We start from the raw sequence: 14,424 nt of genomic DNA, 5'->3' as shown, positions 1-14,424 counted from the left end.
CAACCATTCATCTCCAAAATGTTATATGTACGTATCGTTACTGAATAAAAATTATGATCTTATAAATAAAGCAGTTTGTGTGTGAGAGAGAGACTGCGATTATTTCCACACAATTTTTCCGATCTCCATCAAATTTGGCAGAAATATTCTCTTTTAATATTTCGGGAATGCACTGGGTATGTTGGGTAAGTCTACTATGCTCTGTAGCATGATCTCGATATTTTCTTTTGTTCTAAGATGTTATACCTATCACTCGAGATAAGACAATGCAATGTCAAATAAATTGTCTTTTTATCATTATCATTATGTGTTTAGTAATTCGTTCTTTAGAATGTACTTCTATGTTTGAATGTATTACAAATATAAAATGAATTTATCGTTTCACCTGTTCTCAGCTATAAAGAGTGCTGACTTCCTTGTTATCCTTGTTATTCAGGTTGTTTCAGGACAAAGAAAGGTAAAACATGTTACTTCTCGCTCTTAACAGGCTGAGGATTTATAAAATTTATCAGTGAAAATCAACTAATCAGCTGATGATGACATTGTTTTTCCTCATCCGTTTTGCCGGATTATATTGCATTTTATCTCAGGATTATTGTTCCGAGACAAGGCGTGTGTTTCCCCATTGTTTTGTTTGTTTTTTATTATTATTCAGTTTTTTTATAACAGAAAACGGTATTGAGGCTGAAGCTCTGAGAACTGTTCCTGGCAAAATATTCAGGATACATTATTTTGTGAACAAAAGTTCAAAAAGTAAAGAAAAACAATAAAGGATATCTCAAGACAAAGGAGAGGAGGTTCCAGTTTAGATGATAATGATTGTTGGAATGGTTGAATTTATGCCTCCACCATGTGTAACCAACACGTCTGTCTTTGATTGCTTTGCTCCGTATGTTGTGCCGGCTTCCAAAGGCCCCGCCATTTTATTTGCCTAGGTCACCTTATCCCCCTAGCACTGGCTCTGCCAAATTCCACACTGTTTATCCCATCCCAACCGAACTTTCCGCCATCTCCCACTTTCCCAACTCTACAGTGACCCAGACTTTCTTGTGGTCCATGGAGAGTGTACGTGTTAGAGAGCGTGTCTTGCCATGCTAGGTGTGCGCCCACGTGCGTTGACACCTGCATGTGACTGCCATCATGACATTGCTGGTGTCAAGTAGTGTCATTACTCTTGTGTCATCTATCATCGCTTTCACCGTGGGACATTTTAAGCCAGTCCTGCTACACTACTCCTGTTACAGGAGACAGGGGCCCTCAGTTGGTCTGACAAGTTGGTTTGCGGGCCTGGGCCTTGTTATCACTCACTGTCGCCTCAGTTATCTGCCGCTTGCCTCGCCCTCAGAACTGTCTTTGCCACATCCCATAATTTGTTTCCACCTAAACGTGCCAGTGAAGGGAGCAAAAGCCACCTTGCCAGTCCACTCTAATAAAACCTTACCTTTAATCATTCCCCTGAAAAAGAAAACAGTGAACTATTACACTACAGGATTTTTGATTCTAAGTGTTGGAAGATAACCTACTTCACATAGTTGGCGGCTCTAGTTCTCCATCGTTGTTCTGGTTCAGAGGTTTTCGAAGTGTGGACCACGGACCACTTGTCAGGTGCATGTCAGGTGGTCCGACAGTCATCCTATGTCAGCAAAGTGATGTTTAAATCGCCAGAGACACTAATTAGTCCAGTGTTGATTGCACACCAGTTTTAATCGATCCATGACCAACTGGTAATTGGCACAAAACGAATCTACACTGAAAATCCGGTCTTGCTTTGAATTACTACCCTTAAAATACCCTCATTCACTCCATCTGTCAACTTGTCTCTTAGTCTCAATTCAGACTCATCCTGACAGCCATAAGAAATCTGTTGAAAGCAGGTCAGTTGCAGGGTTAGAGAACAGAATCTGCCAATAAGTTTCAACCTAATTAAAAAAGTTTGACAGAATATTATTGTAGACATTTGTTTTCCTTCTCTAACAGAATGATGAACTGCCGATACCCTCAGCCAGATTCAAGCCTCCGTCTTTTCTGCTTCCCCTGGGCAGGAGGTGGTTCGAATTTCTATGCCAGGTGGGGAAAAGATGTGCCAGTGAATATTGAAGGTAACTAGTTAATTAAAGTTTAGTATTTTCTCATCATTACTGCAGATAAAATAATATTCATTACTTAAAAAAATACGTTGAACTATTTCGACAGAATAGAGAGCAAGACAATATTTTATCATCTTCAAGAAGTAGAGCGTATACTGTGTAATGAAATGATAATATTTATTGAGTGCTCTACCCGACTATTAATGCTACTTAAGACACTTTACAGAACTAACCACAAAGTAGACTACGATATTTAGTACACAATAAATCTTATCTTTCTCGCATGGATCATAAATAAACATATCAAATAGCAAGCAAGATATTACAACACTCAAACATGAATTCTGCGAAATGTTTAGTGAAAAATCAGAATTGGAGTAGGATTATGCAATTAATAACTGAAATCAATCATGTCGTGAACAAAGGAACACAAGGATGACCAGAGGTGTAGGAATATCCTCTGCCTCGGGCAAATCTCACTCTCGATACTTCTGCCCTCTCACCCTGACATGTTGTTGTGTAGCCAAACACTTACACTAAATTGTTAGCAAAGCTTCAAACGGTTCTGAGCTAACTGTAAACAGTGATTTCTGAGAGTGTTTACTCCACTCACACAGGCCGGAAAGTTTTTATTGTAAATAAATAGAGACATTCTCTTCACACAGAGGTGCAGACACGTCCACCTCCGCGATGTTCATCGCTCATCCCCCCTGGTTCCTCTGTATCTGTATTAGTTGTTTTATTCGTCATCGGTACTGTTGTTTATCCTTCCGTCGTTCACATAATGTTTGTTTGTTCTGTCCGTTGTATCTTGCCCTTGTCTCGTTCTTGGTGTCTTTCCTATTGCCTGTTCCGGTATATATCGGAAAATATAAAAGATATGGAGGAGGTATTACTTAACATTTCCATTTTTAATGAGTTACAAAACCGTAGATTAATCAATGTAGTTCTTTCACTCTCAGTGTTTGGGGTGACACTTCGTGGCAGAGAATCTAGGTTTGCAGAGACACCCTGTGTGTCCGCCACGGAGACAGTCGCCGAGATAGCTTCCACCATTCACTCAGAGTATGGCGAGAAGCCTGTCATACTGTTTGGACACAGGTAATAGCAAGTTTAATTAGTTCCCATACACTTTGCTTCAAAAAAATAAGAAATATATATTTACTGTTTAATATTAGATGTTATATCCACAAAAAATTTGCTTTTACTCATCCATTAGGTAAGGTTTTAATTGATTAATTTCCCGTTTTTTTTCATCCTTTCTCCTTATCTACCTTTTTCGTCTAGAAGTTTTATGATGCTAAAAGAACAGACTGTGATTAATAATAAATTAAACTTTAAAAGTAATTCTTTATCTCAGAAATATAAAATTTTGATTCAGAAGAATATTTTAAGTTCCTACAACCTCCTCCATCTCCATTTATAAATTTAAAAACCTATTATTTTTTATGTGAATGCAGTTTATTAGAGGCTTGTAAACTTCGTTTTATTTTCTCTAATTTCAGCATGGGCGCTCTTTTATGCTTTCAAACGGCCGTCTTCTTGAAGACTGTGTATGGAAAGGAACCGCAACACTTGTATCTGTCTGGTATTTCTGCACCACATGTGAGATAACTCTTGTCACCATAGGACTCATTATTTGCTCATTATATCACATTATATCACTCATTATATCACATATCACTTTGTACAGTAACAACATTATGGCTTCAGACTATACACCTGGAAAGTAACTATTATCAATCTAATATTTTAAGTCTTGTACTAATAATGAATTTCAATGTAATTAATATCTAAAAAAAAGAAATACCAGATGGAGCATCCAGGCCTTGAGCTTTATTATTTAATGATGAGAAAGGAAACGGGTGCATGACTCATTAGAAGAAGGTAAGGCAGCGAGGGAGAAGAAATGGGGAACGCTCTCAGAAATAGTCACAAATAGTATGTGAAATAATGATGATGATGATTGATTGATGATGATTGATGATGATGATGATTGATGATGATGATGCATTTGCAGACTGAAAGTAGACGAAGAGAATCAAAAGACCTATCTACAACTAGTGACGAAGAATTCGAGCAGTATGTAAAAGAGCTTGGTAAGATATTTCTGAGGTAAAATGTTTCCGAGCATTCATTACATTCAGCTATAACTGCGAGTAGTGAATATTGAATCAAAGACTAATAACAAAACTGTAATGAGAATTAGGGAATTAATGATTCACAGATGACATCAGATTATGAACCTTTGACTTAGTGGGGTCATAAAAAAATTTTGTTTGTATAAGAAACAAAATCATGTACTCATCAATAAATTATTTTTATAATTAAAAATTATGACAAATGGCTGCCAGTCAGTTGAGCTTGCATGAGACAGCAGCTTAGGTCTCTGATCTCGTCTTGTGTGAACAATTTATCTGTGTCCCTGTAATACAAACAGAAAAGTCAGAAGCAGGGAGATCCTAAAGAAGTGAAAGGAGTATCACACGAGGATACTCATCAAGACAAGCAAGTCCAGTGACAGTGCATACAAAAACGATAAGAGTCTAGAAAGTAGCACGTAAACAAAGTATCAGTGTTTCTCGCTTCATATACAGTATGAAGGACATGGTATGTCACGAGAAGATTCAACAACCAAGTCATCGAAATTATGTACGAGAACTCAGTGATCATAGTACTCACTAACACCCATCTAGTAAGAAGACTTTCAGACAACAGAGGGTGTCTGTCAGGGAGGATCCTGTCGCCAGTTCTATTTAGCACCATTGTGGAGGAAGGAACACCAGAAGCTCCTTCTGACAACAGTAACGCGGGCTCATGTGCCTTTGCCTTTGACTCAGTATAGTGTTGTAAGACTGATCTTCAGAGCATCCATCAGGTATGCATCGATCAAGGGGATAAAGAAAGAACTTGCTGGTAATAATAAATGGAAGGACTGATTGTACTATGCAGAATTTGCCTACTGACGACAACGAAATGCTCCTTTTTTCAAGCTTTATCAGTCCGTGCAGCCCTCGGACGACCAGTCCAGACTGTACAGCATGGTTCACTGAACATGTCAACATAAGGAATGCAGCAATTGAGTATTAATGTAAGGGTCTACATCGCACCAAAATAAATTGACTATAGGCATCAAGTTATGACAATGATGATGAGTTTAATGAATCCATAAAATGAAAATCTCTCGTTATCATTTTGTTTATTTTTGATGTTAATATTTTTTTAATTGCTAGGTGGCACACCTCCAGAGATTTTGGAGAATCAGGACCTATTTAAGCTGTTTCTGCCTACATTAAAAGCTGACTTCACCATTGTGAATCAGATTGTGTAAGTGTTTGTATGTGCTAATAAGTAGAAAAATATTTTGCACTTCTAAGGTACTTCTATTAAGTAGAATAATGTGTGTTCATTGTTGCCAAAGTGTTCGTATGAAATACTACAGTAATCACATTTTTGTTCAGCTCTGAGCCGCCAGACGGACACCCTCCTCTTTCCTGTCCTATCACCTTTTTTGACGGCGCAGAAGATAATGTTCATGACTATGAAGGTATTGAGAACATTTGTTTATTAGTTGTTGCTATATTGAATGTTCTTTGTTTATTCTTTATTAGAATTTATTAAAATTATTTTATTTAGCTTCCTTTATCCCATATTGACTAAGATAGACAAATAATGCCAACATCACCCTGTCAAGAAGCCCTGACATAATCTGAGTGACAAGAAGAAGCACAAACTATAACCACTGCACTGACTGAGCAAAACAAATCAAGTTAGCAAACACCCAAAACAGAAAGAGATTGAGAAAAGCAATGATAGAGATTTGGATAGAGCAGCTGCATGCAAACCTGCAGAAGAATAACAATTAAAAAGCATACAAACTGTGACAACTCTATTTATCACCTCAGAATAAATGCTGTAAAGTATATCTGACACCAACAGGATCTCTCGATGTCTTCGTGAACTTTAATAAAGGATAAAGTATGCACACAAACGGAGGAAAGAACATTTGTTAGAAACACCTTACATACGACACCAGGGCGTCAAGACTAAAAAGAAAGACAATCAAAAGCTTCAAATACGCGATCACTGGCTCAGGTGAAGACTACAAATAAACAAAGTCCATTAGAATATCACGTATAACAGCAACGCAGTACACACTACCTTGTCTTCCACCCACCTACCCACCTTCCACGGACCGTCACACCCAGAACCACACCATGAGAAATCCCCTTCCCAACTTCTGTGGACGACCCCTCTCCTCCCCCAGTACCGATACTGCCCGTGCCCAGTCATCTGACAAGCGATTCCCCACCTCCCCTGCCTGACACAAGCCCCAAGCAAAGCCCTCGTCTACTCCCCTCCCCTCGCAATCATCTTTCCCCTTCCCCTCACACCTCCAGCTCTCGCCTGTAGCAAGACACCCCCCCACTCCTGTCCCCCGAACAACAACTTTCCGAGTATCCAAATCAATTTATTCTTTTCTAATTATATTCAACAAGTGAGATTGATGAACATTAATGAGGGACATTAATGGTTACTGATTTCAGGTTGGAGTCAGCTGACGAGCGGTTCATTCACTTTATATAAATTCCCTGGCGGTCATTTTTATATAAAAGACGAATGGAACTACAAAAGAATAATTGAAATAATAAGAAAAGATTTTCCATCTTCTTTTGGATGTTAATATGCTCTGCTGTTGTCCTTGTCAATAATGAAAGTATTTTAACAATCCATATTTGCAAAATTAATGAAGATCTGAGGGCTAGCATATTTAAATACAATTACAAAACACTAATAATAGACAGTCGGGCGTGGGGTTCTTTTTTAGTTTCTTCCAGCATTTTCATGTAGAGTTGTTTGGAAAACTGCGCAGTAGCTTGCTATGTTCAAAACTTAATTGTTAGTATTTGTTTTGTGTAAAGTGCTTTCAGCTCAACTTGATGTTGGTTATTGTAATCACATTATTATTAATGGCGAAACATATTGTAGAGGTTTTTACCACTGTGCTGCAAACTTCATCATTATCATCTTCGTTGGACGGTCGCTGCTATAAACTGGACATTACACAAGATTCAGTGGCTTAGTCTGTCAAGTCTGTCAACTGTGTCCATCAACTACAAAAGGCAGCGAACTGCATTAACCAGAACTTTCAAACAATAAACTGTGGTCATATAATGAATGTCAGCCAGTAAACACAGGCCTCATTGTTACAATCAGTTCTCCGAGAAGCTGCTACTTTCCCTCAACAGGTCTGAGTCTGTGCCCCTTTTTGCAGAAAACAATTTCCTGAAAAGATTAGTAAAAATATTTTGTATTGTAATCTGCATTGCAATGGCACCACGTCTGAAGTGGAGGAGATGAAGGGAGGGAGAAGGAAGCAAAGTCTTTGCCAGTGATTAGCTTTACCGTTGCCATTCGGACTCCAACACCCGAAAGCTACCCGCCACTTGAACCTGACACTTTTCCGTTATTTCACTTTGTAAGAAAAGATGTGTACAGCCCTGCATCATCCATTGTCATCACTTCTGGCGGGGCACTGGTCCCACCTACACCGGGGGAGAGCCAAACGTCTTCCCTGTGTTAACCCTTCCTGCTATGAACGAATTTTATAATTATGTGTGAGAGAGAAAGAAAAAGAGAGATTATTTCCACTGTTGTTTTTCAATGTAGACAGTGAAAACACTAACTTATAAATAAAGTCCATTTTTGTTCCAATTCACGATGGTTTGCACTTATTCTCTGTGTCCTGTGGCTTGATTTCATTGATGTAAAACAGAACCACTAGCAAAAGCTGTATAATTTTATTATTATTAGATTGCTAAGTGTACTGTTTGTAAGCAGCTCTGCTTCTATGAACAAGACTAGGTCAGTACTCTTCATTCCTGTCTGCCTTGAGAACTTCCGCAGGTGTCGGGTTTAGTAAACTGCAATTAAATGATGCTAACATTTAATAATTGTTGATGATAACACTGGCTCAGCCAATCAGTCTGAGACTAACTATACAGCACGGCGAACTTTCCCTTACTGAATGTGCTCGTGATCTAGGCAGACAAGCTTTTTTTTAAAATAAATGATCATGTAAATAAGGTTTGCAACCTTTGCCAAACAAAAGTTCACGTTACTTCTTTCGATCCATCTCGCCTTATGGAAACTGATGTTCACAAAACCGTTTGATTGCCGAACGGGGGGAAAAACCAACAAAACTCAATGACAGAGTTCTTCGCCCTGTAGTCTGGAATACTCACCTTTTTTTACCAATATTCAGATACCCGACCGTTTCAGAAATTTTTTTAAATCTCATCTTTTTGGATGTGTTTAGCATCCCTACACGTGGCCACACACGCACGCGCGCACGTACGCACACACATATTTCAGTTGGTTGTTTAAGTGGACTGATGTTTGTGTCATTAGCTGAGCACGTTTTAATGTAGAGACTGATTGTATTGATGTAAAAAAAGGATAAAGCCCAGTCACACTTTCTGAACATTCGTGCAAAGTTCAGTATAGAAAAGACGATTGCTGACATGCTCGGTGCTTCAAAGCAAACAAAAATCACTTGTAGCCAGGAGCGACACTGGATTTGCCAAACACTTGTGTGGTTTAGGTCAATGTTTGGGTCAGCCATAGTTTCAGATAATGGACCAAATTTAGATTGTAAAGAATACAGGAACTCTGAAGGCTTTATAGAATATTTGAGTCCAGTCCTGACCACAAATGACCATAACATTTTTTTTTTAATTCTTTTATTTCCTTTCGGAGCAAAAGCATCAGAGGTTAGAAAACAGAAATGAGAGTAAAATAATTTCAAAGAACATGGTAGCTGCTGGTATTTTTGATTGCTATGGTGGAAGTCCACTCACACCACACATACACCAGTCTCTGTTTTACAATCTCAGCTATTAATGTGTAGACTGCCCTGAAGACAACTCTAAACTTTTACTGGTTCTGTAGAAATGTCAACAAGAATAAACAGTTGACAGCACAGATGACAGTGAGGACCAGTGAGTGTGGTCTGTCAGCGGCACTGTGTGTACAGCAGCTGTAACAAAGCAAACATGACATTTGCCATAAACAGCAATTTCTCGGTTTAACACAGAAAAAGGAACATGTATATGCAATAGCTTAGTGCATTGCGTTTTCAATATACGGGAAAAAACCACACGCACGCACATGTCACATCCTCTTCAACTTTTTAGTCAAATACATCTTAGTGAAGAGTATGTGAGATGTGAGTAGTTTTTTTTCCTATATTGAAAACGTAATACACGTGCACGGTTGAGCACACTCGTCAATGCACACACAACATGTTCATGCATAGGAACTGGTGTGTTAGAGATATATGGGGAGAGAGAGAGAGCGTGCGAGCGAGGACTAGTACATATATATATATAAAGTCTTTAACAACTTACCTGATGAGCCTTCCATTATATCTGACTCAACAACCCAAAATATATATTTATTCTGAGCCACTGAACCTCTGCAAAAATACGGAAACAGTGAATATTTTGATTGTAAGTCACTAAACATTCTCTTAAAATATTTCATCTTACATGTTATCACTTTATTCTCAAATACTAGAAATGTTGTAGGTTGAACTACAGAGAGCAGAAGGTCTTTATGATCGTAAAGTTCTGCACCGTAGGTTTAGGAATTTAAGCAAATTAACACACTCTAATGGTCAAGGAGCTAGGCAGCTAATGCAATTTAAAAAACCCAAACCACCTGCAGGCAAAAGAAAGTCATACATTCAAAAAGCCTCAAAGTCAGTTACTAAAGACTCGAAAAGGAAAGTCGACGCACGTAAATGGAAGATTTACAATATTTTATGTTAAATTATGATGTGTTATAATCTGTTTTATTTTTATTTAAATCAGAAACATTGCTGTCTCTTGAAGTCAGTAGCACAGTATTACACTGTTCACACATACACAATTGAAACTTGTCCAACGTCTTCGTCTGGCGGCTGCCATATCACAGTCATCTCAGTCCGCCCGAAGGCAGCAGCGTGGCTGAAGGTATCATCTGTATTCTCACATCTCAGGAACTGCGAAGCTTGTGGAGCAGAAAAAAATCTTCCGACAGGTCGCTTGGAATTTTTCGCACGAGCTTGCAGCATGAAAGCTAAGAATGGCTGTTGACTGCCAACAGTCACTGAAACATTCACAACAGAAAGATTGTGTTTTGTAGGTGAAAGGCTAAGTAGGTTATTGTTACAATCTTAATTTTAATCTTGATTTCTAATTGAAAATTAATGTAGACAACTAGAAACAGAAAACAAACATAAATTTTTTAAAATCTCTCCTCACCTTCCTTTGGAAAACTTCCAAAGAAACAAGCCTCAGAGCATGATACTGACGAACTAGGGCTGGAGTGAAAAGGGTTAAACTAACATAACATGTTCATTAAAAGAATTAAAACAAAAGTTCTAAGAGTACACAGAAAGAGATTCTGATATTTTTAAATTGTGTGAGACTCATTTCACAAGTTATTGGAAAAATTTTATACCTATCTGTTTACTTGTTTCACAAGCACATAAAGTAGGTTCGCTGCAGCAGAATTTGCTGTTTTGATATTTTCTGCTATTTTTATGGTTCTGTCTCTGGCAGTCTTAGCAGAAAGAGGCATGTCTCTGACTGCACAAGTTCACTCTTGTTTTTAAAGCCCACAAATATGTGTTCTGAAATCTTGGTGAATGATTCTTTCATATATTTTCCGGCTTCCCATTCCTGACTAATCGGCCACAACACTTTCACAGGTAGTTGAATTTGCAGATTTCATTCATTTTTTGAATTGACTTTTACTCATATTAGCTTTTCGCTTCAGTTCCGAAACAGCGTATTGTCTCTCTTCTACCCCCGGATACTTTTCAGGAAAGGCAGGGTGTTTATTTTGGAAATGTTTTTCGACATTTGATCTTTTATTGTTGGCGAGTTTCTGACCACAAATTAGCCAAACTGGCAGGCCACACTCGTCAGAGGTGAATGTAAATGAATCTGCCTAGCAGCAGTAAATGTTCTATTTACTTCTGATATTTTTCTTTTTTTAATATTTCTCCATACTAGCCTAATTGGGGTTAAAAGTCTCGATAGATGCATAGTTTTCTGGCGGGTATACAGGCTAACGGCTTCCGCTAGAGACACGTATATTGAGAACGACCAAAAAAAAGTTTTAATATTTCAATATCACAATAATGTTCCAGTTTACAACTACAATAAAATAATGAACTAACAAAAAAAAATGGATTTCAATGGGATATTTCTAATTGACTTCCCTAAGCCGCACAGACCCGCAGCACAAGGATGAAAGAACCACATGCGGCTCCCACCACTGGCCTAAACTGGCACTAAAATGTGTTAGTGTTAGTGTTAGTCTTAGTGTAGCTGGCGGGTGTATGGGTCAGGAGACCAGGGAGTGGTGCTTGTCCATCACACACCGGCAGGACAAGAAGGATGTCCTGATTATCCATCATTTACAATGCTCTGGGGCTTTCTTGGCCAAATTATCTTCTTGTTCCGCCCCGTTTTTGACAACATGGGATATTTTATATAAATCAGTACACCCTTTCTCCATTATAAATTATCTTTTAACTGCTTTTTGTTTGTGAATACATTTAATCTTGCACACCAAAAGATATATTTGTCAGACACATTCTGACATAGTTTTTGCATAAACAAGTTTTCGTTGAGTGTTTTTTTTTTTTTTTTTTCTTACAATATTCATAATAAAAAAATTTCACTCCTTTTGTTTTAAAAAATTTCAAGCTTTTTTCGTCGAAATTACTATTAAACACTTAAACCCTATTCGTGTTCTAAGCCAGAGGTTTCCAAGTGTGGAGTTGGTAGAAGGAATAGTAAAGAGAGAAGGTGAGTAAAATTAAGAGAAGCTATTGGGTGACTGCAAACTTTATTTAATGTTATCTGACCCTCCGAGAATTCATACGAGCAGAATGAAACTGTCAGAAGACCCAAGCTGTGCAGCCTATAATACAAAACGAAAGTTCAGATGATTTAAATTTGTGGGTCTCGTAACAAGAACAATAATAATAACACGTGGTTAGCCTTCGAGCACAAATAAAAGAGACTGACCTTGTCGAAAGACCGTTGTTTGTTTGTTTGTTTGTTTTAAAAAAGGCTGCACATTGACGTATCTTGACGCAGGTAACAGCCATCAAAGCCCCGGATCTCAAGAACTGAACTTTGCACTGATGTCTACCTGTTAACTGCTCCGTGTGTCTACCTTATAATCTGGCGTTATGGCTTCAAAAAAATCTAAATTTTACATCTAAATTATACCAGTATTTCTTCTCATCATCATTATTAGATACTGTAAGCATACATTACTCAGTTTTATTATTATACACTAATTAGCAACAACACGGCCACATCATCCACACCAACACCTCTACTAATATTGTTAAGACGATAAGACAGAAACAAAGAAGGAACGCAGGAATAGACCTGTTGTATAATAATAATAAGAAGAATAGACATTAAGATATTTCGAGAAACAGAACGAGTTTAGGAGGAGTTTTCTACATACATGAAATCGGTCGGCGAGATGTGTAGTTTGTGTCGGAGAGCAGAAGCCAGTAAGGAGCCGGTGATTGTTGCGGAACTGCATCCTCGTGAATAGGCAACAGGTGAGAACATGCGGAGATGGGTGCTCCACTAGGGAAGGCAGATGTAGACCCCATCCACATTATAGCCACTGCTATAGGGCTAAAGAATCTTAAAACAAGCATGTCCAGAGTCTGTGTGTTTTGGTGACTGATTGTATTCAAACTCTCACCTGCACAGAACCACTAACTGAAACCTAGCAGTCAACACTGAATCATATTTACAACAACTGTTGGTGGTTACAGCAGGAACACACCTTGCTCAAGGAGTTTGCTTCAGTACAAAGCGTGAGCCTTCAGTTCTGTAACAGCAGACAGCTAAAAGGCCACAGGTGTATTTTCAGACAAGAAAAACCAGGCTGTCTGCTGCTAGTCACGAAATATTAACTGATAGGGAGCCTGAGAACGGCTTTTAGTGATGTTCACCTCCCTTAGGCAAATACAATTCGTCAGAGGCTGTCACTTGGACTTCCTGATGAGTTCGAGAATCACACGTGTTATTACACGAGAATTATTTTTCTAGACAGTTCCTGATCGACATATCACAAGGGCAAAGGTGCGGCATAGGTAAAAATATAATAAGTTGTTGGGCGATGACGGGTCTGGTATTCATGGGATTTGATAATTTACCTCTAGGTCCCTAACTTGGGTAGTGTTAAGAATGATTAAGCGAAAATCCTATGTATAGTATCCTATGTACAGTATCCTATTAAAGTATAATAATATATAATTCGAATGCAATACAGATAGTGTCGTACGCCTTCTCCAAATTAAAAAACACCCTTAGAACATGTATTTACAGACAAATGCCTCCCTTGTGAACGTTTCAATAAAAACAAGATGGTCCAGGGTGCTATGATGTTGTCCCTAAAAAATCGAGATACCGGGTGAGCCGGGCATTCATTTTGCAATGGGTAGATCCGTAACCAGATCGATTTTATCTTACTGGTGTGAAACTTCCAATCAAACATCAATACGTCCCAGAATATAGCATATCCAGGCGTGGATATCACTAATGACCACAACCTCGTCTTAAAAAGCCAATGTTTGTGTTTAACGCCGTGCCAACATCAAAGGCTATATCACGGCGACAAAAACTAATCTTACCTGAAAAAAATTTAGGGACAAAGCCCCTGAGTGAGATAGCATTACATTCTTAAAAACCAACACAAGAAGTAAACAATATGTAAAAAAGTGGATAAAGTGCAAAAAGGAGTATTGAAGCCCAAAAAGGCCACCAATAAAACCAAGAGATAAAAGTTATCAGGCCTACAGTTTCTTAAATCTGATGGTAGAGTACTGTCCTCCTTAAAAATGTAAATAAAGACTGCTGCCAATTTGATGGACCTAAACAAAGAAAACAAAGAATTTGCTGTAAAAAAAAACTGTCGGCAGATATTTTCGAGCTCAGGACAATCAATCGAAACATGTATCACATTAACACCATGGACAAACTGGTGGTAGTTCACCTTGTAAGAGGTGCCCTTGCGTGGCATAGGTGTGTCCTAACTTTAATCTAGTCATGACCACCTCCTCCGCCTCACAGGATGGCACGAAGGTAGGCGGGCGGAAAGACAGGGATGGGTTGCAGGTAGCGTTGCCCTAGGGACTGAACGTAGGCCGAGAAGATTGTTTTACAGTCTGATGATACCAGCGAGTGTAATTTGCAATGAGACTGATATGCAGCCTTGGCAGCTTGGCCTGCTCGAGCAATTGCCTGAG

At 38.5% G+C, this 14,424-nt stretch overlaps 2 protein-coding genes across 2 annotated transcripts; one reads left to right on the top strand and one right to left on the bottom strand.

The window, feature by feature from the left end:
* Positions 1–433: 433 nt before the first annotated feature.
* Positions 434–7,804, top strand: LOC112565315 (S-acyl fatty acid synthase thioesterase, medium chain-like). The gene is made up of 8 exons (XM_025240705.1): positions 434–457; positions 1,978–2,099; positions 3,050–3,188; positions 3,593–3,692; positions 4,108–4,186; positions 5,321–5,414; positions 5,549–5,634; positions 6,635–7,804. Exons 2-8 carry the CDS (start codon positions 1,979–1,981, stop codon positions 6,769–6,771), a joined length of 756 nt encoding a protein of 251 aa, XP_025096490.1. The 5' UTR covers positions 434–457; position 1,978; the 3' UTR covers positions 6,772–7,804.
* Positions 7,805–8,603: 799 nt separating this feature from the next.
* On the bottom strand, positions 8,604–13,089 carry LOC112564444 (putative defense protein 3). Its single transcript, XM_025239274.1, has 4 exons — positions 12,627–13,089; positions 10,016–10,238; positions 9,497–9,564; positions 8,604–9,126 (listed from the first exon to the last, which is right to left on the bottom strand). Exons 1-4 carry the CDS (start codon positions 12,826–12,828, stop codon positions 9,044–9,046), a joined length of 576 nt encoding a protein of 191 aa, XP_025095059.1. The 5' UTR covers positions 12,829–13,089; the 3' UTR covers positions 8,604–9,043.
* Positions 13,090–14,424: the final 1,335 nt, after the last annotated feature.

The sequence above is a fragment of the Pomacea canaliculata genome, linkage group LG5 (genome assembly GCF_003073045.1).
Source record: "Pomacea canaliculata isolate SZHN2017 linkage group LG5, ASM307304v1, whole genome shotgun sequence".
Taxonomy (NCBI): domain Eukaryota; kingdom Metazoa; phylum Mollusca; class Gastropoda; order Architaenioglossa; family Ampullariidae; genus Pomacea; species Pomacea canaliculata.
The sequence above is the reverse complement of the archived record's forward strand: the minus strand, read 5'-3'. Positions and strand labels throughout refer to the sequence as shown.